Below are 23,910 nucleotides of genomic sequence, written 5' to 3'. Positions count from 1 at the left end.
ATGCTTGTAACACGAAAGTACCAGAAACCTGGGTAAGCTAAGAGCGGTTTCCCGCCACATTCAATTCAAAATGTATGTACAACAAATTCATTTTTTGATTTAACTTTCAATATGCATGCTGTTACTTACAGTTTGTAAGACATGCATCTAAGATATCTTGATCTTCTTAACTTGCGCACTTTTTGCCGTCTTTATACTTCAAAACAAAAAATTGAAAAAATAAAAGCATATTTATCACGCTGTATACGTTCAAAGCAACCAGGTCAGCTGTTTTTGTTTGCCAGATCCGATGAGAAATTGAAATATATCGATACCAAAAATTTGTAAAACCGGGAGCCCCTAAACCGAAATCTAAACGTATTGGCTGAAAACATAAAGTACATCTAATTCTGTTTTTACACGGTAGATTGGTTCCTGATAAAACCATGTAAAAAAGATATTGATCGTATACAAAAATTGGTTATTGGTTCCTTATCTCTAAAACCTATTAAAATTAGGAAACATTGGAAAATTAAGTTTGCGTATAAAAAATGTCTACCAAACTCGTCTGATTGCATTGATAGTTCACAAACACATTTCAACACATTTCTATTGCAAAAATTGAATCCCCTTAAATTTCCACAAAATAGGAATTCCGCTAAATGTTTGATATCTACAATTGCTCGGACCAGTAAATTTGCTTGTATGTACATATGTATGTATATATGTATGTACATATACACAAAAAAAAAAAACGAGGGGGAACGTTGTGAGTTGCTGCGGACACCGCAACTCTACATTTATACCCGATACTAAGTCAGTATGGCTCTCCTCCGGCAGACGCCGCTAATATTAAACGACACGACAAAGAGTGCGTGCGAGAGAGACAGAAAATCAGTCTGAGCGTGACGTCGGGCGCTGCGTAGCCACTGCAAATTGATTTGTTCCTTTTGGCTATAAAAATGATCTGATCTGATCCAGATTCAGCAACCGGATAGATACGATCATTCTCTATGATTGTGCGTTTTTAGTTTTCCCGAATCTGCAATATTGTGGATGCAACAGATTTTCGTCCTTTGTGGGGTCGGAAAGGGATGGGGCGAAGTTTTGAAATATTTTTGTAGCAGTGACATATCACAGAAGTCTGGATCCAAAACATCGTTGCTCTAGCTCTTATAGTCTTTGAGCACTAGGCGCTGAAGGGGACGGACTGACGGACGGACAGACGGACAGACAGACAGGGCTCAATCGACTCGGATATTGATGCTGATCAAGAATATATATACTTTATGCGGTCGGAAACGATTCCTTCTGGACGTTACACACATCCACTTTTACCACAAATCTAATATACCCCAATACTCATTTTGAGTATCGGGTATAAAAATAAAATCATTTTCATTTAAAAGCTTTGGTTCATATTTGCTATTCCCGAAATATAAAAAGCAGCCCTCGGATAAATGTCGCTCGTTATGCAGCAGAGCATTGCGGTCGGTTCTTTCTGGGATCCGAGCGTAACAAACTTTGTCTTGGTAGAGCTTAGTGCACGTGATGGAATTGGAATAACACCAATTCAATTTCCTTGTTAGTAGTATTAAAGAAAATTCTATTTGTAAATTAAGAATGATGATCAAAAGTATAATTTGTTACTTAGTTCTGGAGATAAAAGAACATATTGAAATGAAACTATTGAACTAACGTCAGTTGAGAAATTTCGTCATTTGGTTATGTATGTATTTCCGTTTATAATTTACAACTAATTTATAATTATCAATATATAAAGGCGATCCAGAGCATACAGAAATAATTGGTTTTTTATTAATAATATTGTGGGACCACACCCACAACTAAACCCATTTTGTGGTTTTTCATTCAGGACGCTGAATATTTTTTGTGAATTGATCGCATTATAACCAGTAAACTCGGATTTCAATGCACTGGTGTGTGATAGTTTCGTAATTGCTGAAATTCCGCTGCTGGAACTGCTTTTTGATGTTTTGCGGTTTTCCTTAACGGTTTAATGTCAATGGTGTTGTTGTCATTTTCATATACGGCTGTGTGATTTTTATGCAAAGAGTAACCATCCGATGCACAGAAAAGCCAAATAAAGAAACAGCTTGGAAAGTGTCTGTTCGTCTTCGTATTGCGTGGTGCCGCGATTGGCAGCTAAAAGTTAGAGAGAAGTAGGCAAATAAAGAGACTGGCCATACGACATAGGAAAAGAACAATAAAGCAAACGAACTCACCAGGCGGACGCGGTTCACCAAAATTAAGTGAAGATGTAATAAAACCAAAAGGAAAAGCGCCAATGCCAAACGACATATGAAACCCATCACCAAATCCAAAGCCAGGGAAACCAGGCACCGGTTCTGGCTCGGTGCGGTGGCCAGCGGGTCGTGGGGGAACTTTATTGCTGTATAAATAAAGAAGCAAATATCATTGTTAAATTTTAAATTTTTGTTTGTTTATTTCTTAAGTTGTATTCACCGAGGATCCTCTTGCCGCGTGCTATTTCGACCATAAAGTGGTATGACTTTGTCTTTGTCAACTGCAGCCTTGCATACGGGGCAGAGTTTACGACTGGGACGCGTCAATAGCCACTGGTGTAAGCAGGGCCAGCAGAACAAATGTCCGCACATGCTAACCACGGCATCTTTTGCTGTGTCCAAGCATATGTTACACTCATAAAGTGATTCATCACTATGTTCCTTATCGTTAGAACTGTTGCCAGTTGTGTCCTTTTTATCAGCACTTAAGCCTGGCTCAGAGTCAGTCGGTACTGACTGTGCAGTCCCAGAATCGTCAGATTTATTTAAATCAGCAATGTTTCCACCAGCAAGAGAACTCCCCGTAAATGAGTACGATGTACTGGAAGCAGCCCCTTCTTCCTCCGAAACTGCCAACGTGGGCCTTCCAAACTGTCGCAATTGAGTTGTAATATGTTCATTATGTTTTTCATTGTTCAGGTGCTCTGTGACTGTGTCAGTACTGTTGACGTTGCTGCTTCCACTATATGTTGAGTTGGGCTGCTCCAGTATTGCAGCCAGTTGCGGCATTTCCATGGTTGATCCAGGCTTTCACTTTATAAGCAGGGACCATAATCATTATAAATTATATTTAAAAAATCACAAAATTAAAATGTAAATTAAGTTTAAAGAACATTCTTCGGTGACATTATTTTTATAAATTATACTAGGCAACAAAATTTAACATTTTACTTACTCTTCTAAGCAAACCAACGTTTTCTGATAGATTTGGCGCTAACATTTTATACCCGATACTCAAAATGAGTATTGGGGTATATTAGATTTGTGGTAAAAGTGGATGTGTGTAACGTCCAGAAGGAATCGTTTCCGACCGCATAAAGTATATATATTCTTGATCAGCATCAATAGCCGAGTCGATTGAGCCATGGCTATCTGTCCACAAACGACGAAAATCTGTGGCATCCAAAACTTTAAAGATACGAGAAAACTATAAGTAGATTCGGAGGCTGAATCCAAATCAGCAGCCCGTTTTTTTAAATTGGTTCTAGTTTTCGAAATAGGGTCCAACAGTAGTCGCTCATCATGCCTTCGTCCCAAATCCTTGGTATCGCCTTTCGATTTTCCGTCCTTTTTTGAAATACTCTTGTGACAGTGTGACATTACAGGAGTCCGGGTAAAAAATGTGGTTGCTCTTGCTCTTATAGTCTTTAAGAACTAGGCGTCAAACAGATGGATAGACAGACGTCGCTATATTGACTCGGTTATTCATGCTAATCAAGAATATATATACTTTATGGGGCCGGAAACGCTTCCTTCTTGTGCTTGTAACAGCACAAATGTGCATGTAACAGCATGGGTCCTGGGTAAGCTAAGAGCGGTTTCCCGCCACATTCAATTCAAAATGTAGATACAACAAATTCATTTTTTGATTTAACATTCAATATGCATGCTGTTACTTACAGTTTGTAAGACATGCATCTAAGATATCTTGATCTTCTTAACTTGCGCACTTTTTGCCGTCTTTTTACTTCAAAACAAAAAATTGAAAAAATAAAAGCATTTTTATCACGCTGTATACGTTCAAAGCAACCAGGTCAGCTGTTTTTGTTTGCCAGATCCGATGAGAAAATAAAACATATCGATACCAAAAATTTGTAAAACCGGGAGCCCCTAAACCGAAATCTAAACGTATTGGCTGAAAACATAAAGTACATCTAATTCTGTTTTTACACGGTAGATTGGTTCCTGATAAAACCATGTAAAAAAGATATTGATCGTATACAAAAATTGGTTATTGGTTCCTTATCTCTAAAACCTATTAAAATTAGGAAACATTGGAAAATTAAGTTTGCGTATAAAAAATGTCTACCAAACTCGTCTGATTGCATTGATAGTTCACAAACACATTTCAACACATTTCTATTGCAAAAATTGAATCCCCTTAAATTTCCACAAAATAGGAATTCCCCTAAATGTTTGATATCTACAATTGCTCTGACCAGTAAATATACACAAAAAAAAACGAAGGGGAACGTTGTGAGTTGCTGCGGACACCGCAACTCTACATTTATACCCGATACTAAGTCAGTATGGCTCTCCTCCGGCAGACGCCGCTAATATTAAACGACACGACAAAGAGTGCGTGCGAGAGAGACAGAAAATCAGTCTGAGCGTGACGTCGGGCGCTGCGTAGCCAGTGCAAATTGATTTGTTCCTTTTGGCTATAAAAAAGATCTGATCTGATCCAGATTCAGCAATCGGATAGATATGGTCGTTATCTATGATTCTGCGTTTTTAGTTTTCTCGAATCTGCAATATTGTGGGTGCAACAGATTTTCGTCTTTTGTGGAGGCGGATGGGGGTGGGGCGAAATTCTGAGATATACGTTTTATAGTGAGATCTAACAGAAGTGCGGATACCAAATTTGGTTACTCTAGCCTTAATAGTCTCTGAGATTTGTGGTTGCCTCAGATTTTCGTCCTTTGCGAGGGCGGAAGGGGGTGTGTCGAAATTTTGACACAAAACGGTCAAGGTCCGATATCACAGGAGTGTGGATACCAAATTTGGTTGTTCTAGCTCTTATGGGTTCTGAGATCCTTGAACTCATATTTTGCAATTGGCAAAACCGAGCATGAAACCTGTGTGTTAGAGAGAGACAGAGCGAGAAAGAATGAAATTGTTCTCTTGATTCTGGCTATAATAATTATACGATCTGGTTGAGATTTTACACTCTAGAACATATAGTCATCCTCTACGATTCTGCGTTATTGGTTTTAGCTAGAGCTCTTATAGTCTTTGAGCACTAGGCGGTGAAGGGGACGGACAGACGGACGGACGGACAGACGGACAGACAGACAGGGCTCAATCGACTCGGCTATTGATGCTGATCAAGAATATATATACTTTATGGGGTCGGAAACGATTCCTTCTGGACGTTACACACGTCCACTTTTACCACAAATCTAATATACCCCAATACTCATTTTAAGTATCGGGTATAAATATAAAATTGCCATCCTCGTCTACCCCAACAAATGCATTCGGAATGGGAATGAAATTGGGAGTAGTTGATCAAATTAAAAAGGCCTGTTTTGAGACAACTGTGTCCGGTTCTGGACAATTTAACGGCGCTACATTGCCCCTAAAGAAACTATTAGACAAAAGACTCTTATACCTTCCATGCAGACATCACACCAGTGAAATACATTTGCGTGCAGCATTTGAGTCATGTGCCGAAGCTACATCAGGTAAAAACGTTGCACTCTTTGCCAGATTTAAAGATTCCTGGAAGACTATTGAACAAATCAAGTTTAAGTTTGGTCTGAATCATGAGTACGTTGCAACGCATTTACATTAACTTCTGCTAAGTTGAATTGAGAAAACTCACACGCGTACTGATTACGTAGAATTGTTAGAGTTAACTCAAATTTTTTTTAGGATTGGTGTTACGAAAGGTCATTTTTCCGACTCCCTGAACCAATGCACCATCCTCGCTGAATGTATAAGGCGAGTTGACAACTCGAAAAGAAAAATATTTGCGCGACGTTTCTATTTTTATAGTGCGTTCTTACATAAATTATTGGTTTCGGTCAACATTAGCTGTTGAAGCTCCAAATCTGCACTTTCAATTTATATGCGAAATGTACAACTATAAAGAATTTGATCCGAAAATTGAAAACGTCGTTTTAAAAAGGACTTGCAGCCATTTGCGATATTTATCTGACGCAAAAAAGTATAGAGGTATATCAAAGTTATCCGCTCTTCCTAAAATTTTTGAGACGGTTTTAACTCCGCACTTGAAACATCACTGCAAGGCACTTATATCTCCAACTCAGCATGGATTTATAAGGCGGCGATCAACAACCACGAACTTCTTAGAATTTACCTCTTTCATTATTAAGTTTTCTATTTTTTTGATTAAGTTTTTTAAGTTTAAGTTGTCTGAACACATTTCTACCATGGTAAATAAAGCCATGGGTATGCTTGGGTTTATAAAGAGGTGATCAAAGGAATTTGAAGACCCTTTCACAAATCCGGCTCTTGACGGTGCAGTTATTGCATCGCCTCTTGTAAAATGCAGTCATTGCATGTCAACGTCCAATATAATACAGCCGAACGTGCTGTTAAACTTATGCGAGACTATAAGCAAACACTTACAAAAAAATTTATGACTTTCAAAAGTTGCTAATCGTCGTAAAAGAATATGCTAATATTCTAATAATATAATAACAAAGCTGACGGTTTATGTACATATGTACTTATATAGCTACTATAGTAACGAAATAATTTACCTTTTATTGTAAATATATGTATAAGCTTCAATACGCCGAAGATAGCTACCTTATTTGTTTCTACTTTAATATATTCCTAACAGTACACACGGCAACCGAGAGTTCCGAGAAGCGCGCCATAAATGTGCGACTTATCCGTGACATGCAGGTGAGTTCTAAGCAGGGATTACGAAAAAGAGCTGAGTTTTAAAAATCAAAGTCGAATAAAGTGTCTTAAGTGTATGAAAAAAAGGAAATAAAAATTATAAGTAAAAATCATTTTGCAAAAATTAAAAATTATTTTAAATTTGTATTATACAAATTTAAATTTAAAATTTAATTAAATTATATTCTGAACTGTTTCTACAAAAGCAGCTATACATGTATTTCGGAGTTTTTTTTAAGGATTCAATAAAAAAGGCAATTACATCTGATTCAGTTTTTACACGGTAGATTGGTTCCTGAAAAAACCCGTGTAAAAAAACTATGTTAACAAACTGTTTAAAAAAGACATTGATCGTATGAAAAAATAAGTGATTGGTTCTTGTCTCTGCAACCTATTAAAATTAGGGAAAAAATTATGAAACGTTGAAAAAACCAATTTGCGTATAAAAACATGTCTTTACCAAACACGTCTGATTGCATTGATAGTTCACAAAATACTAACAAATTTCTATTGCAAAAATGTAATCCCCTTAAATTCACAAATAGGGAATTCACCTAAATTTTCGCTATCTACAATTGCTCTGACCAGTAAATTTGCTCGCTTTTATATATACAGAGTTCTGAGTCTGTTGGTCTATTCTAATCCACAAAAAATACAAAGACAATTAATTACATTAACAAATAAAATAATAGAAAATTTGCACTGGGCGTTATCGTTGATAGGTTATTATTTTATAGTTATGGAAATTTTTACGGGCTGTACAATTTCTGCATGCAAGTTCAGAATAAATTTACCAACGAGGGGGAACGTTGTGAGTTGCTGCGGACACCGCAACTCTACATTTATACCCGATACTAAGTCAGTATGGCTCTCCTCCGGCAGACGCCGCTAATATTAAACGACACGACAAAGAGTGCGTGCGAGAGAGACAGAAAATCAGTCTGAGCGTGACGTCAGGCGCTGCGTAGCCAGTGCAAATTGATTTGTTCCTTTTGGCTATAAAAATGATCTGATCTGATTCAGATTCAACAATCTGATAGATATGGTCGTTATCTATGATTCTGCGTTTTTAGTTTTCTCAATTCTGCAAAATTGTGGATGCAACAGATTTTCGTCCTTTGTGTGGGCGGAAGGGGGTGGGGCGAAATTTTGAGATAAACGTTTTATAGTGCGATCTAACAGAAGTGCGGATACCAAATTTGGTTACTCTAGCTTTAATAGTCTCTGAGATTTGTGGATGCCCCAGATTTGCATCCTTTGCGGGGGCGGAAAGGGGTGTGGCAAAATTTTGACACAAAACAGTCAAGGTCTGATATCACAGGAGTGTGGATACCAAATTTGGTTGCTGTAGCGTTAATAGTCTCTGAGATTTGTGGATGCCATAATATTATCTGGCCATAATATTTAAACGATCTGGTTCAGATTTTGCACTCTCGAAGATATAGCCATCCTCCACGATTCGGCGTGTTCTGTTTTCTCGTATCTTTAAAATTGTGGATGCCACAGATCTTCGCTCTTTGTGGGGGCGGAAGTGGGCGGGGTAAAGTTTTGAAATATTTTTGTAGCAGTGACATATCACAGAAGTCTGGATCCAAAACACCGTTGCTCTACGGTCGGACGGACAGACAGACATGGCTCAATCGACTCGGCTATTGATGCTGATCAAGAATACATATATATACTTTATGCGGTCGGAAACGATTCCTTTTGGACGTTACACACATCCACCTTCACCACAAATCTAGCATTTTTGATCAAGAACCATCTTTCTTAAATGAGAAAATAATAAAGGGAAACATGACTATAAAATTACGAAAAAGTTAACTTTTGCTTATTTGAATAGGCTTTCAGATCAAAGGTTATGAATCGATATGTCAATTGGGTAAATTAGTTAACGTTCAATAAATTTAGAAAATAATATCGAGATAAAACTATATGGAAATCAGTTTTTTATTGGCTTGGTAGATATTTTGGCGGAAATTCCCATACATATGTATGTGTATAGCTACTAGAGCCCTGCACGAGTGCACACTAATTCGTGTTAACATTGTGCACAGTATCAAAACATGATTCATGTCTCTTTTCCACACTATCTTTCAATTCATTGTTTTGCTTCATATGCTGACTCACTGACTCAGGGCATAATTGTCGAGTGACTCCTGCCATTTCGCATGACTCGCACTCACACTGTTACGAAAAACGTTCTGACAGAGAGAAAATGTATGTGGTGTCCCTCTAGCTCAATTTGTTGTGTATTGTTTTGCTCACTGCAGTGTGGAATGTGTGAGTCAAACGAATCGAAAGAAAAGCTAACGAGATAGACATTTTCATTTAATTTTCAGTCGCTGCTTGTAATGTTTGCTAATTTTTGAAAATGGAACATTCGATTGTTGGTTGTATTGATTATATAAGTTTAGTAGAAATGTACATATGCGTGTGTTTCTATTCGAATATTATATGCACATTTGATTCACAGTCCTTGTCACCATCTGGTGTCGAATTACCACACATGAAAAGATATGAGAATATACGTCAGTTAAAGCTGATGCGCACTTTTCCAAAGATGGAGATGGTAATCAAGATATGTACAGTCAGCACAACATTTATTCGGACTCTCGTCTATTTCAACTTTTTTTTATAAATAGCTTGAAAAGCACTTAACATTAACAAAAAAATGTGTTTTTCATTATGAAGATCAAGTTTATTAATACTAATTTTAACCATAAAAACAACGAGGGGGAACGTTGTGAGTTGCTGCGGACACCGCAACTCTACAGTTATACCCGATACTAAGTCAGTATGGCTCTCCTCCGGCAGACGCCGCTAATATTAAACGACACGACAAAGAGTGCGTGCGAGAGAGACAGAAAATCAGTCTGAGCGTGACGTCGGGCGCTGCGTAGCCACTGCAAATTGATTTGTTCCTTTTGGCTATAAAAATGATCTGATCTGATCCAGATTCAGCAACCGGATAGATACGATCATTCTCTATGATTGTGCGTTTTTAGTTTTCCCGAATCTGCAATATTGTGGATGCAACAGATTTTCGTCCTTTGTGGGGTCGGAAAGGGATGGGGCGAAATTTTGAGATATACCTTTTATAGTGAGATCTAACAGAAGTACAGACACCAAATTTATTTACTCTAGCCTTAATAGTCTCTGAGATTTATGAATATCCCCAGATTTTCATCCTTTGCGGAGGCGGAAGGGGGTGTGGCGAAATTTTGAAACAAACTCGTCTCGGTCCGATATATTAGGAGTGTGGATACCAAATTTGGTTGCTCTAGCTTTTATAGTCTCTGAGATCTAGGCGCTAATGTTTTACTCTAAGCAAAGCCGCCTATGCTACGTGTGTGTTAGAGAGAGACGGCGAGAAAAAAATGAAATTGTTTTCTTGATGCTGGCTATAATAGTAATACGATCCAATTCAGATTCTGCAGTCTAAAAGATATGGTCATTCTCTACGATTCTGCGTTTTTGGTTTTCTTGTATCTTTAAAATTGTGGATGCCACAGATTTCCGCCCTTTGTGGGGGCGGAGGTGGGCGGGGCAAAGTTTTGAAATATTTTTGTAGCAGTGACATATCACAGAAGTCTGGATCCAAAACATCGTTGCTCTAGCTCTTATAGTCTTTGAGCATTAGGCGCTGAAGGGGACGGACAGACGGACAGACAGACATGGCTCAATCGACTCGGCTATTGATGCTGATCAAGAATATATATACTTTATGGGGTCGGAAACGATTCCTTCTGGACGTTACACACATCCACTTTTACCACAAATCTAATATACCCCAATACTCATTTTGAGTATCGGGTATAAAAAAAACTTTCTTTGGCATATGAAAAAAAACTTAAAAGTATAAAAAAGGCACTTTTTTAAGCACAATTATTCGGACACAATTTAGATTTTACGAAAAAAACTTATTTAACCTGAATTTTTCAGCTTTCAATATTTGGTGGGGCCGCCCTTAGCTCCAATAACAGCTAGACGTCTAGGCATACTTTTTACCAAATTATTGTTTTGATTGGGATTAATTTTCTCCCCTTCCTTCATCAGAGCCGTTTTTATGGTTTCCTTGGAGAAAATTTTATGTTTTCTAATTTTTTTTCCAGCAAATCCCCATAGAGTGGATCAGATCTGATGACTGCGGCGGCGTTTTTAACTGCTTGCAGTGATACAACAGCCATTTTTGAACCAAATACGAGGTCTGTTTGGGGTCGAGTATTGTTGAATTAAGAAATTCTTCGCATCAAGACCCAATTTTTTGACGCTCGGCATTTAATTTAATTGTCACTCAAAATATTCCTGTAGCTGTGTTTGCCCATCTTAGCCTCAATTAACACCATTTACCCAGGTCCAACTGCTGCTATACACCCCCAAACCATTACATTTCCACCGCCATGCTCTTTCATGGCTTCATTCTCCTTTCTCCATACTTTGGATGGTCCACCATGTCACAAAAAGAATCTGGCCTATTTAAATGAAGTTTGGCGAACTCCAAATTTTTTTTTTTTGTTCACATCTGAAATGAATGGTTTTCGGCGAGCAACTCTACCATGTAATGCAGCACCTTGTAGGCAGTTACGAACAATTTGGGCAGAAACACTTGCTTGGTTGCTTTCTTGAATGAATTGGCAAAGTGTTGTTGACGAAATTTTGGGGGGTTTTTTTTTAACGGTCGACAGTACTTTTCGCTCTTCCCGAGCAAAACTAACATCAAAGCAGAGAAAAAAGCAGATCACAAGGAAAGAGAAGCATTATGCAAGAGAAGTACGCAAAAAGAATCACCGATTACCGTTGCAATTTCTAAGAAAGAAGAATAACCGAAAATGTATCCGAATAATGTGTTCATAATGAAATAAAAATTTTTTGTTAAAGTTAAATACTTTTCAAGTTATTTATAAAGAAAATTGAAATGTACGGGTGTCCGAATAAATTTTGTGCTGACTGTATGTATATGACATATATGTGCCATGCAAGGTATATGTATATTCACCATGAATAAGTGAATTTCATAACATAAACGTTAATCTGCTAAGCCAAACCAAAATACCCACATATATATACAGTAAAGGAAAAAAGTCAACATACAGCACCAACTTTTCAATATTTCGGGCTTTCGCAATGATAATTAAAAAAGTTGGTAGGCCATTATTTAGGACACTTACAATTACATTATTTCAAAAAAAAAAAAATTATGTATACGGAAAGAAGTCTTCATACAATCTCTATGCTTTTGTATTATAGTTTCAAAGTTATCTTAATATTAATACTTATTATACTTGTGTTATTTGGTTGGTCCACGATTGGCATCTATTACAGCTTGTAGTCCTCGGGGCACCAATGGCAACAAATTTTTAGTTGTTGTCGGCGTAACTTCCGCCCAAGCTCGAATAAGGGCGGTTTTGAGGCTTTTCCGATTTCTGATATCATACTTCCGTACCAATCTTTCTAAAATGTCCCACAGATGTTCGATGGGGTTAAGGTCTGGCGATTGGGGTGGTGAATCAAGCTGTCTTGGGGCATATTACAGCAACCAATCTCGCACATGTATGATGTGCTTTGGATCATTGTCCTGTTGGTAGATCCAACTGTTTCCCATGCTTAATGTATCCGCCGATGCTTTTAAATTTTCTTCAAATTTATTCCAACTGGAAGCGATCTATATTCCCTTTCACAAACACCAAATCACCGACTCCAGACGACGCCGTAGCGCTCCAAACCGTTACACTACCGCTTCCAGCTTGACGGTGGGTATCATCTTTATAGGGTCAAAATCTTTGTCATTCTCCAAAATTTGGAGTTATCAGGTTTATCAGTAAATAAAACACTTTTCCAAAAGTCTTGATCCTTATTTAAGTGTACTTTTTCGAATTCCAGGCGAAACATCCGATTCTTTTCAGAAATCAAAGGTTTCTTTCGTGGAACTCGGGTCTGGAATCATCACCATCCATGTGCAAAAAATTGGCAATTGCTTTTGAGTGAATTTTTTACATCGTTTAAAAAAATTGTTTTTTCTCAAATATAAATAATACAAAGTGTCCTAAATAATGGCATACCAACTTTCTTAATTCTCATTGCGAAAACCAGAAATATTGAAAAATTGGTGCTGTATGTTGACTTCTTTCCTTTACTGTATACATATGTTTATGGGAGAGTGATTGGCACGCAAACATTCATATGTACATATGTTTTGCAGTGTGTTTGTGAGCGTAGACAGCAGGCAAAACGGAACATTAGTGATGCCAACCAATGTTATACACGTGTGAATGAGCTGCAGCACACTTTCCATTGCACATAAAATAGGACCTTGCCGAACAACTATAATATACATATATTGGCATATTTAAGTTATCTGTATGCTTCCACGATGCTACTAAAGCAAGGTCTATTTTGGCCTTTTTCACTTTTGGTTTATTTGCAAATTTATAGTAATTTGAAAATCTATATACATGTGTACATTTCTATGTACTCGAACGGTTAGCCCGAATAAACACATAAACCAAGGATATTTGCAGTATTTCAATATAACGTTACGTTGTTTACGTACACGGACTGGTTAAAAGAAACAGCGTTTTTTATTATTAAATTTTTCAATTGACGTATCAAAACTTGGTCTAGGTTACGCTAGAGGTGGAGAATTATCGATGGCACTATCGATGGTTTGGCACTATCGAGACACCATCGATAGTGGCTCGTCACTATCGATGGCACTCGAAATTTTTTAGTTAATGCTTTTAACTGTGAAAAAAGTGTGTGTGTAATGGCGACTGAAGCGACCTGAAACGCTAATTTTGCCTCATTCGGTGGTACGTTCTGTTGGGATCTGTTGGATTTTGTATTTTTTTCAAAGAAAAGGCAATGGAAAACAAAAATACCGCCCGTAATGGTGCCATTATAATAACAAGTCAGTATATGGAGAGCTCATTTGCCACGGAGGAAACTGATCCACTGCTTTGGAAAAAAGTATATATGAATTTATTTAAATAATATTTTACAAAAAAAACTTATTACCTTCCTATTTTTTAGGTCAACGAAAATTAATTCGATTTAGTCAAAAACTGTATGTTCAAATATTAATGCGTATCTGTTACACTTGGCTTGTTTCCCAGAGGGCAACGCCGGCTAGCTGTAGACCCCAAGGCTGGGTAGTTCCCCTCGCCCGCCAAATGTAGACAAAGATGGAGACATACTACTCCTCGGGACATCAAAACTAACAACAACCAAAATACAAAGAAAATCATAAACAGACGGTTATCAAGTTGGTGAAGCTTGGGTGTTATCACTTCGCGCGCCCGCCCTACCTGTGATCAACCACAACATTCATTTGGCCACCCTCTGCTGGAACGGCTGCGGCTGGTCCAATCCATGGCTTACGCCACGCGTCCTCCCTCTATTGTAATTTACTCCATCATGTTTCAATATATATCCAAGCTTTAATAATTTGACAATTTCATCATTCTCATAAATAAATAGAAACACCAAAACGTTCGACACAAAGGCAAACAAGGAAATAACAGCTGAAATTTCGTTCAACCATACGTAATGGAACATGTGTAGATGACTGGATCCAGTTTTACGGGAGTTAATTAAACTCGGGCCCATACGGAGACTAACCTACCAAAAGCTCTTGTTAAGGGTCCCCGGGACATAAACAATAAGGAGATTTCCACAAATCGCTCGACCATATACGGTGGACCGACGGGACCCCCGCGTCACCCACTAAGGGTTAATCTGCTGGAACTGAACAGCTGATTGCAGATTTCGGTTCGTGAAAGGTGTTGGTGTTTTTACATGTTTAGTTCAATGGCCAAGATTTTATGTTAAACTGTTTAAGCTAATAATAAATACTAAATACTATATAATGGACAACACAAGGAACAAAACAACATTTAATGTGGAAGGTGTTTGGCGTGTAGATGATGTATTTTTTAAGTTCAAATGACGTGGGCGATCGTGGCCGTGGCCGGTCAGCCATAAAGTTATGTAGGTTCATGTATACGTGTGCGCGCGTGTGTTTTTTTTGTATTCAATTACTTTTATTAGGCTTTAATACTAGTACTTATATAAGGTTAGCAACTAGTTGTGCGGGTCTGGGACTGTGGTTTGTTGGTGGGGTAATGGGGCGTAGCTATGCGGTACGACCGCAAAGCATTGCTTCGCAAAGCCGTACCTCCTTACTCCTCCGACACTATCCTTTCCCTCTCCGCTCTCCGTAGTTCCCGCATTATAGTGGCGGCGAACCTAGTGGTGGCATCCCACGCCTTGGGATTCGCTACCATGAGCGGCACGATCCCTCCGACGCTAATGCTGGTGGCTAGCTCATCCTCTAGCTGCTGCCTCTCGTACTCGAAACGGTGGCATTCAAAGAAGACGTGGTGAGCGTCCTCCACGATACCTCGACCACATGATGGGCATCAGTCCTCCGTTTCGTGTCCAAACCGCTTCAGGTACGATCTGAAGCATCCGTGACCGCTCAGCATCTGAGTGTGGTGGAAGTCCACCTGTCCGTGCTTCCTCTCCAACCACAGCTTGATATCCGGAATAAGCCGGTGGGTCCAGCGTCCTTTAGTCGAGGAATCCCACTTCAACTGCCACCTCCTGACGGTCTCGTGCCTGGGTGATTCTCTCTCGACTCCGGTGGGAGGATTGTGGGTGTCCCTGCGAGATAGCTCGTACACCTCGGCCCTTTCCCTCGCTTGCTCTGCTATTGGGACTAGTCCCGCGATGACCAGTGCTGCGTCGTCAGATATGGTTCTAAACGCGCAGGCGATCCTGATGGCATATAAGCGGTGCGTTGCTTCGACTCCTCGCATATAGCTCGGCACCTTCGTCGCTTTGGACCACACTGCGGCAGCATACAGGAGCTGAGAGGAGACGACGCTGGTGATCAGCTTCCTCATTGCTTGCTTTGGCCCCCTGGTGTTGAGCAGGATTCGCGAGAGTGCTCGGCAAGTCTGTGCGGCCTTTGTGTTGGCGTACTCCAAGTGCTCTCTAAATGAAAGCCTAGTGTCCAGCATTACTCCTAGGTATTTAAAAGCCCTTTGCGAAGTAATGTCGAGACTCGGGCCGTCTCCACCTTCTTCCTGCTGCTAATCAGAACAGCCTCGGTCTTGTGGGCCGCCAGCTGTAATCCCGCTATGGCGAGCCACGTCTCCACGGCATGGATTGCCCCGTTTGCAGCTGCTTCAACTGCTGCAAGGTCCTTGGCTACCACTACGATGGCGACGTCATCGGCAAACCCGACGACCGTCGTGCCCTCGGGAAGGTTCAGTCGCAGAACTCCATTATACATCGTATTCCACAGGAGCGGCCCCAGCACCGACCCCTGCGGGACTCCAGCAGTCACTCTATATAATCTTATCCCTTCGCTCGTCTCGTACAGCAGCACCCTCTCACTGAGGTAGCTGTCCACTATTCTCAGGAGGTATTCCGGGATCCGTAGCCTCCGTAGGGCTTCCATCGTTTTACCCCAGTCCGCAGAGTTGAAAGCGTTTTTTATATCCAGGGTAACCAGCAGGCAGTACTGCTTTTGGCCCGTACTTTTGGCTTTTGGCTTCCCACTTATTGCATTCTCCGCTTCTGTTGGTGACTAATGGCATCCAGGGTTGATCTGCCTTTCCGGAAGCCATACTGGTTGGGCGACAAGCCGCTGGCATCTTCAATGGCACGGCTGAGCCTACGTGCAATGAGCTTTTCGAATACCTTCCCCGCGTTGTCCAGGAGACAAATTGGTCTGTACGAGGAAGGCTCGCCGGGTGGTTTCCCTGGCTTGTTGAGCAGCAGTAGCTTTTAAATCTTCCACCTATCGGGGAAGGTACCTTCTAGCAGACACTTATTGAAGACCTCGGCAAAGGCGGATGTCTGTAGTGCCAATGCCAGTTTTAAAGCCCTATTTGGGATTGCATCCGGGCCTGGGCAGGCTCCTAGCGGCTTCCAGGATCTCCGCTTCCGTGATCATTTCGATGCCCGTGATCGGTGCGTCGCTTTCTAAGGGGCCTGGACGCCTGTTGCTCGCTGGGGAACAGGGTATGCACTATGTCCTCGAGGGTGCTGGGGTCCGTTGGCGCCTTGCTCCCGGCACGTAGGCGCTTCATAACGATGTTGTAAGCCCTGGCCCAGGGGTCTTGTTCCGTTCTGTCGCAGAGCTGGAGAAAGCATTCCCGCTTGCTGCTCCGAATTGCATGCTTCAGTGCCTTCCTGGCGGTCCTATATTCCTCATGCGCCATGTCGAATCGAGTCGTGCGTCTCGCTCTCTGCATAGCTCGTCTGGCCCTTAGGCACTCTGTCCGAAGTATATCGATCTCGGCGTTCCACCAGACGATTGGCTCGTGGTGCCGCATGAATGGCTTTCATTGTCTCATGCTCGTGGCACAGGCCTCCTCCATTCGCGAGGCGAGCTGGTTAGCAGACTCGTTGGCGCTTGTGTCGCCGAATTCCTCCCACGTCCCGAGGCTTCTGACGAGTGCACTGATGTTGAGCGTGTCCTCGATGTAGGCTTTGCCCCTCGTGTTTGCCCTGCTTGGTCTGGGGCGTTCGCCAATAGTGCACACTATGGCTTCGTGATCGCTTCCGGTGTACACGTCTCCTATTCGCCACCTTGTGTTGCGCAGTTGCGAAGGGCTGGCGAACGTAAGGTCAATGATCGACCCAGCGCCACCCCTGCAAAAAGTTTTCTGGGAGCCCTCGTTCAGCAGGGCTAGGTCCAGCGATGCAAATATTTAGAGAAAAATTCGGCCTCTTGCGTTGGTGACTTGGCAGCCCCACTCGTGTGCCCACGCGTTGAAGTCCCCGGCGATTAGGACTGTCCCGCGGTTCCTTGCGTCTTCTGCTATATCTTCTATGATCCTGGTGTAGGACTCGAGCGCTAGGTAGCAGCTGTATACCCATAGGTAACCAGCTCTCGCGCGCACAAATCCGCTACCTGCCAGCACGTTGCAGAGTTTGGAGGGATCGTCTCCACATGCCCACAGGGATGCCTTTCCCGTTTTGTCGGTCGCCCAGAACTCGTTATCGTCAGTTTTGTACTGCTCGCTGAGGATAGCCAGATCCGATTTGAGCTCTTTTACCGTCTGCAGGAGCAGGTCCTTTGCGGCCCGACAGTGATTAAGATTGAGCTGAATCACTTCCATCCTCTTTTACCAGCTACCTCTCCTAGCTTCAAGAAGGGGCACTGTCGGCTTCCCGATTGATGGCCTCTGTCCTCTCGGCCTTTCCCAGCGCAGACGAACAGTTCGAACAGTCTGCTATTTTGTGCCCATTGGCGCCACAGCGAATGCAGCACCCGGTTCGGTCCACAGTACTATGGCAGTTGGGCGCAATGTGCCCAATCTCCAGGCACTTTTAGCATCTGGGCTGCGAGTCCTTCTCCTTGATTTTGCACACTGTCCATCCCACCTTAATCTTGCCCTTGCCGAGGACCACGTCAGCATCCTTGCTCGGCAGTCCAATTATGGCAACCTTGGCAAGGTCCTCCGAGGTTATTAGCGGGTCCAGGTTGCTGATCGCTAGCACCCTCGTCTTGGAGTCTTCCGAGGGGCTCGAACCTCCGCTACTCCATCGAGTACTGGATGCTCTCCTTCATTTTTGCCGCGCTTTCTTTGTCGCCTCTGGTGAGCTCGAGAAGCAGATTACCGTTTGCAGTACGGCGAACCTTGTTAACACTTCTGCTCAGATCTTGCAGCTGGCCGTCATCTCTCCACGTAATCAGTGCGAGCACCTCGCTGTAGGTTTTTCTTTTCGCCTCGCTGCGCATTGCCAATTCATCATTCACCGCGACGGAGTTTTCTTTTGCGGCCTCCTGGTTGCGTTTGCGCTTTTCTCTCCAGGAAACCTTTTGGTCCGGTTCAGGTGGCTATATACCGTGCCGGCTATGAGTAAAATTTCCTGCATTAACATCTATTTGTTCACCCGCCTTTCTTCTGTACTCACTTCAAACTTTATATTTTACGCACAAAACTTCAACGGTGCTGAGTCAACGTTTCTCTTCCGTCCACACTCTACGAATTTCATAATCCACTCCACGTTTTCTACTTCTTTTCACTCCTATTTTTCCCCTTTCATCCTTAATCCTTTAAACCTATTTTCTTTCTTACATCCCTAGTACCGGCTTTAGCTCCCCCGATGTCCCCATACACCATCGAGCCTGCCTGGACTTCCGCTAGATGGCGCGTCGCCATGGACCATGGTGGACTGGAACACCACCACGAGTATTTCGTCAGTCCTTGGAGGGACAACATTCGCGTGGGCATGACCACCGGATTCAGGAACACTCTAGAGCACATGCCACGCCCAACGTAGGCCACACCCACACCTCACTACAGTTTCAGGTCTTTGGCGTGGTATACTCCTATGGGACGGCCGTTAAGGTCCTCCAGAGCATACGTGTGCTATCCTACTGGCTTCACTACCCGGCATCGGATAAACTTGCGCGCAAACATGGCATTAAAGCCTTTGCCAAAGTCAGTAAGGACAAAATTTCGGCGGAATACCTCTTGTCCCGGCCTTGCGTAGAACACCCGAGCTCGCTGGTTATACCGTACCCTACTACGCTCATATGCCTTATGTATGTATGTATGTATGTATCGCGAATCCTCTCTTGGATGAGTTGTCGCTTCTCCTGACTCTCCAGCAGCGATATGTCCTGCTCGCCGATTGACCGCAGTCGCTTTGCCAGCTTGTAGCATAACCCATGCAAGTACATTTACTGCCCGAAGACTGCGAAGAATGGCGTTACGACCGTCGCCTCGTGAACCGAGTTCCTGATGGCCAGCTCTATCTCCGGCATCCCAGTCCCGGTGGTCGTCATTCAGATACCTCATATGAGTGACCCCGAATGCTTCTATCATCTCCCTAAAACTTTTCGAGACGAACTGAGCCCCATTGTCCGAGTGAATAATTCCCGGCACTCCAAACTTGTAAAATACCTCGTGGACGAGGAATCTCACAACTTCCTTTCCTGACCAACATGGTTTTCAGGAACGTGAACTTCGATACTATAAAAATCCACGCCTGCCCGTTCTTTGATCTCGGATATTTGCCCAAGATATCAGTGTACAGTTCTTGGAACGGGCGCTCGGTGACCACCTCTTGCCCCATTCCGACCTGCATCCGCTAGTTCTGCGCCTTCGACTCCTTGTACACGGTGCACCGTCGGATATAATCCCGCACCTGTACGGGATGTATCTGCCACTACATTGTCAACTCCTTTCCGGTGTTCTATGCCGAAATCGAAGGCTTGCAGTCGAGTGGACCACCGAGCTAGGCGACCATCCCGGTTTTTCATGGTCATGAGCCATTTGAGACTGGCGGGGTCAGTAATGACTGTAAATGGCGTAAGATCCACGTACGGACGGAACTTTAGGATTGCCACTCCTTCTCTGTCACCCAGTAGTTCTTCTGATGGCAATTTAGTTTGGTGGAGAAAAACGCTATGGGCCTCTCGTTCTGCTCGTCATCCCGTTGGAAGAGTACGGCTCCTACCCCATAATGTGAGGCGTCGCACTGTATATAGAAGTGCCGCTTGAAATCTGCGTGTACCAGGACTGATGCCGAGGTGAGTGCAGTATTTACCTCCCCCATGGCTCGTTTTGCCTCTTCCGTTAATCTAAATTTCCCTTTTCCCGACTTTTTCAGGGCATCTGTAAGCCGAGCGGCCATCTTAGCATCATTTTCTTTCTTACATCGCCAGTACCGGCTTTAGCTCCCCCCGATGTCCCCATACACCATCGAGCCTGCCTGGACTTCCGCTAGATGGCACGTCGCCCTCGGCCCTGGTCACCTATCGTTCAGGTGGGACGTCGCTATAGGCGCTACATGTTCAGTTCTTAAATCAGAAACTTTGAAGTGAGTACAGGATAAAGGGGTCGAGCAAATATATTGTAATGCAGGAAATTTTACTCACAGCCGGCAAGGGATACTGGAGTTCGAGAAAGTCGACTGCGGAGAAGAAGACCATCCGACATGAACCTGAGTGAGTTCGTTGCAGTTGCGCGTGTGTGAGCCAAGAAGCGCGGGACGTGTGAAGGGGGAGATGAAAGAGGACGATTTAGCTGCCAGGGCGATCCTAGCCACAACGCACGTTCGTTGCATCGCCTTCCAGTGCGTGCCACACGTTTGGTCTCATGCACCACGTAAAGACCCCGTAACCCTATTCACACACATACACACACACACACACACACACACACACCCGTGTGGTGAGCGGGCAGTAGAATACCACCACAGCATGTCATAGCTTGTCGTATGAGGCGACTAAGAAGACACGGGGATGTTCTGCTCCCTCTAAAGAGCACTAAAGCAACTCGTAACTGCCGGCACATGCCAGGTATCCCCCGGATAGGTCTAACACACCTGTGAAACACCTAGCTAATACGAGAAGGCGACTAAGACGGAGACCAGTAAAGTCTTAGGATAGGAACTGGACCCCCCTTTTTTGGATTGATGACCCCAGGGCTGACGGAAGCCAGCATTCTAGCACTTTAGTACGCGGAATGAAACCCCGCCGAAATGGCTGCTAGGTTAATGCTGCTTCTGCCCCCGTCCCGTGAAAAATTGGCAAATCTCTAAGCACGCTCCTTGTTCCGTAGCCATTAAATTGGACGTACAGGCTCAGTTGAGTCACTCCCGACCCCATAAGGGCGGGAGTCAACCCTAGCATGGCCTCCCTGCTTGCATAGACAACCATGGGATCATAACGCGACTGTACAACAGACAAGGACAACGGCTTACGAGTTGGGACCCAACAAAATGAGCACAAATATCACACTCATAATGACGAACGACACAGAAGGCTTCAGTAAAAGCAAAAAAATGGCGAGAACGCCAACTGGCGAGCGGACCGACGCCCCGCTGCCGTGTTCTGCTCCTGCCCGGCTCTCAGCAGAAGAAGGCTACAGCACCTGTGCTCAGCCTTTCTACACGACATCTCAGAGATGTCCAAACTATGTCCCAGAAGGATAGCGAACTTTGTGAGAGCATCTGGATGGGATAATTGCTGACAGGAAGTCTCACAACGCAGGAAGGAAATGATCCTATGCGGTATCACAACGGGCCGAAACCGGCCTAAGTGTGACGGGCTCCGAGCGAGCCCGGCAGCCGCCTCAACCTAACCTAACCTAACCTATCGACGCATCGCTTGCTATGGGGACTGCACGTCTTTGTGGCCTGCTTGGGAACAGGGTGCTCACTATGTCCTCGAGCGTGCTGGGTTCCGTAGGCGCTTTGCTTCCGGCACTGAGCTGCTTCATGACAATTTTGTAGGCTCTGCCCCAGGGGTCTTGTTCCGCTGTCGCAGAGCTGGAGGAAACATTTCCGTTTGCTACTCAATGCTTCAATGCCTTCCTGGCGGTTCTATACTCCTCATGCGCCATGTCGAACCGAGTCGTGCGTCTCGCTCTCTGCATAGCTCGTCTGGCCCTTAGGCACTTTGTCCGAAGTATATCGATCTCGGCGTTCCACCAGACGATTGGCTCGTGGTGCCGCATGAATGGCTTTCATTGTCTCATGCTCGTGGCACAGGCCTCCTCCATTCGCGAGGCGAGCTGGTTAGCAGACTCGTTGGCGCTTGTGTCGCCGAATTCCTCCCACGTCCCGAGGCTTCTGACGAGTGCACTGATGTTGAGCGTGTCCTCGATGTAGGCTTTGCCAATAGTGCACACTATGGCTTCGTGATCGCTTCCGGTGTACACGTCTCCTATTCGCCACCTTGTGTTGCGCAGTTGCGAAGGGCTGGCGAACGTAAGGTCAATGATCGACCCAGCGCCACCCCTGCAAAAAGTTTTCTGGGAGCCCTCGTTCAGCAGGGCTAGGTCCAGCGATGCAAATATTTAGAGAAAAATTCGGCCTCTTGCGTTGGTGACTTGGCAGCCCCACTCGTGTGCCCACGCGTTGAAGTCCCCGGCGATTAGGACTGTCCCGCGGTTCCTTGCGTCTTCTGCTATATCTTCTATGATCCTGGTGTAGGACTCGAGCGCTAGGTAGCAGCTGTATACCCATAGGTAACCAGCTCTCGCGCGCACAAATCCGCTACCTGCCAGCACGTTGCAGAGTTTGGAGGGATCGTCTCCACATGCCCACAGGGATGCCTTTCCCGTTTTGTCGGTCGCCCAGAACTCGTTATCGTCAGTTTTGTACTGCTCGCTGAGGATAGCCAGATCCGATTTGAGCTCTTTTACCGTCTGCAGGAGCAGGTCCTTTGCGGCCCGACAGTGATTAAGATTGAGCTGAATCACTTCCATCCTCTTTTACCAGCTACCTCTCCTAGCTTCAAGAAGGGGCACTGTCGGCTTCCCGATTGATGGCCCCTGTCCTCTCGGCCTCTCCCGGCGCAGACGAAGCAGGTTGCCTTGTTTGGACAGTCTGCTATCTTGTGCCCATTGACGCCGCAGCGAATGCAGCACCCAGTTCGGACCACCGCACTATGGCAGTTTAGCGCAATGTGCCCAATCTCCAAGCACTTGTAGCACCTAGGCTGCGAGTCCTTCTCCTTGATCTTACATACTGCGCGTGTGTGTGTGTGTGTGAATAGGGTTTCGTGGTCTTTACGTGGTGCATGAGCCCAAACGTGTGGCACGCACTGGAAGGCGATGCAACAAATGTGCGTTGTGGCTAGGATCGCCCGGGCAGCTAAATCGTCCTCTTTCACCCCCTTTACACGTCCCGCGCTTCTTAGCTCACACACGCGCAACTGCAGCGAACTCACTCAGGTTCACGTTGGACGGTCTTCTTCTCTGCAGTCGACTTTCTCGAGCACCAGTGCTCCTCTCCAGGAAACCTTCTGGCCCGGTTCTGGTGGCTAAATCCCTTGCCGGCTGTGAGTAAAATTTCCTGCATTACAATTTATTTGCTCGTCCGCCTTTTTCCTGTACTCACTTTAAAGTTTCTGATTTAAGCACAAAATTTCAGCGGTGCTGAGTCGACGTTACTCTTCCTTCCACGCTCTACGATTTCCATAATCCACTCCATGTTTTCTAATATTTTCATTCCTATTTATCCCCTTTTCCTT

The 23,910-nt window shown here is 43.7% G+C and overlaps 1 protein-coding gene and 1 long non-coding RNA gene across 4 annotated transcripts; one reads left to right on the top strand and one right to left on the bottom strand.

Moving 5' to 3' along the window:
- Positions 1 to 1,683: 1,683 nt before the first annotated feature.
- Positions 1,684 to 13,567, bottom strand: LOC6903619 (E3 ubiquitin-protein ligase RNF185-like). 3 transcript variants are annotated; one of them, XM_033382205.1, is made up of 5 exons: positions 13,456 to 13,567; positions 6,758 to 6,912; positions 2,467 to 3,059; positions 2,226 to 2,392; positions 1,684 to 2,145 (listed from the first exon to the last, which is right to left on the bottom strand). In XM_033382205.1, exons 3-5 carry the CDS (start codon positions 3,039 to 3,041, stop codon positions 2,045 to 2,047), a joined length of 843 nt encoding a protein of 280 aa, XP_033238096.1. In that variant the 5' UTR covers positions 3,042 to 3,059; positions 6,758 to 6,912; positions 13,456 to 13,567; the 3' UTR covers positions 1,684 to 2,044. The 3 variants fall into 3 exon arrangements, with proteins under 3 accessions (XP_033238096.1, XP_033238098.1, XP_033238097.1); XM_033382207.1 differs by having other exon boundaries at positions 6,807 to 6,912; XM_033382206.1 differs by lacking the exon at positions 6,758 to 6,912 and having other exon boundaries at positions 13,456 to 13,562.
- Positions 13,568 to 13,617: 50 nt separating this feature from the next.
- LOC117184469 (uncharacterized) lies at positions 13,618 to 14,765 on the top strand. Its single transcript, XR_004469835.1, has 3 exons — positions 13,618 to 13,871; positions 13,935 to 14,303; positions 14,382 to 14,765. It is a non-coding gene; the product is annotated as an uncharacterized lncRNA (long non-coding RNA).
- The last annotated feature ends 9,145 nt before the right edge of the window (positions 14,766 to 23,910 follow it).

The sequence above is a fragment of the Drosophila pseudoobscura genome, chromosome X, assembly GCF_009870125.1.
Source record: "Drosophila pseudoobscura strain MV-25-SWS-2005 chromosome X, UCI_Dpse_MV25, whole genome shotgun sequence".
Lineage (NCBI taxonomy): Eukaryota > Metazoa > Arthropoda > Insecta > Diptera > Drosophilidae > Drosophila > Drosophila pseudoobscura.
Note: the sequence above shows the minus strand (reverse complement) of the source record. Positions and strands in the feature narration are given on the sequence as shown.

What these genes read in the sequence shown, in the direction of transcription:
- LOC6903619 (XM_033382205.1), bottom strand. Translation starts at nt 3,041, where the DNA reads ATGGAAATGCCGCAACTGGCTGCAATACTGGAGCAGCCCAACTCAACA. An exon ending in ACGCGGCAAGAGGATCCTCG is followed by an intron (nt 2,393 to 2,466) that starts GTGAATACAACT and finishes TTATTTATACAG; the next exon opens with CAATAAAGTTCCCCCACGAC. An exon ending in TGGTGAACCGCGTCCGCCTG is followed by an intron (nt 2,146 to 2,225) that starts GTGAGTTCGTTT and finishes TCTAACTTTTAG; the next exon opens with CTGCCAATCGCGGCACCACG.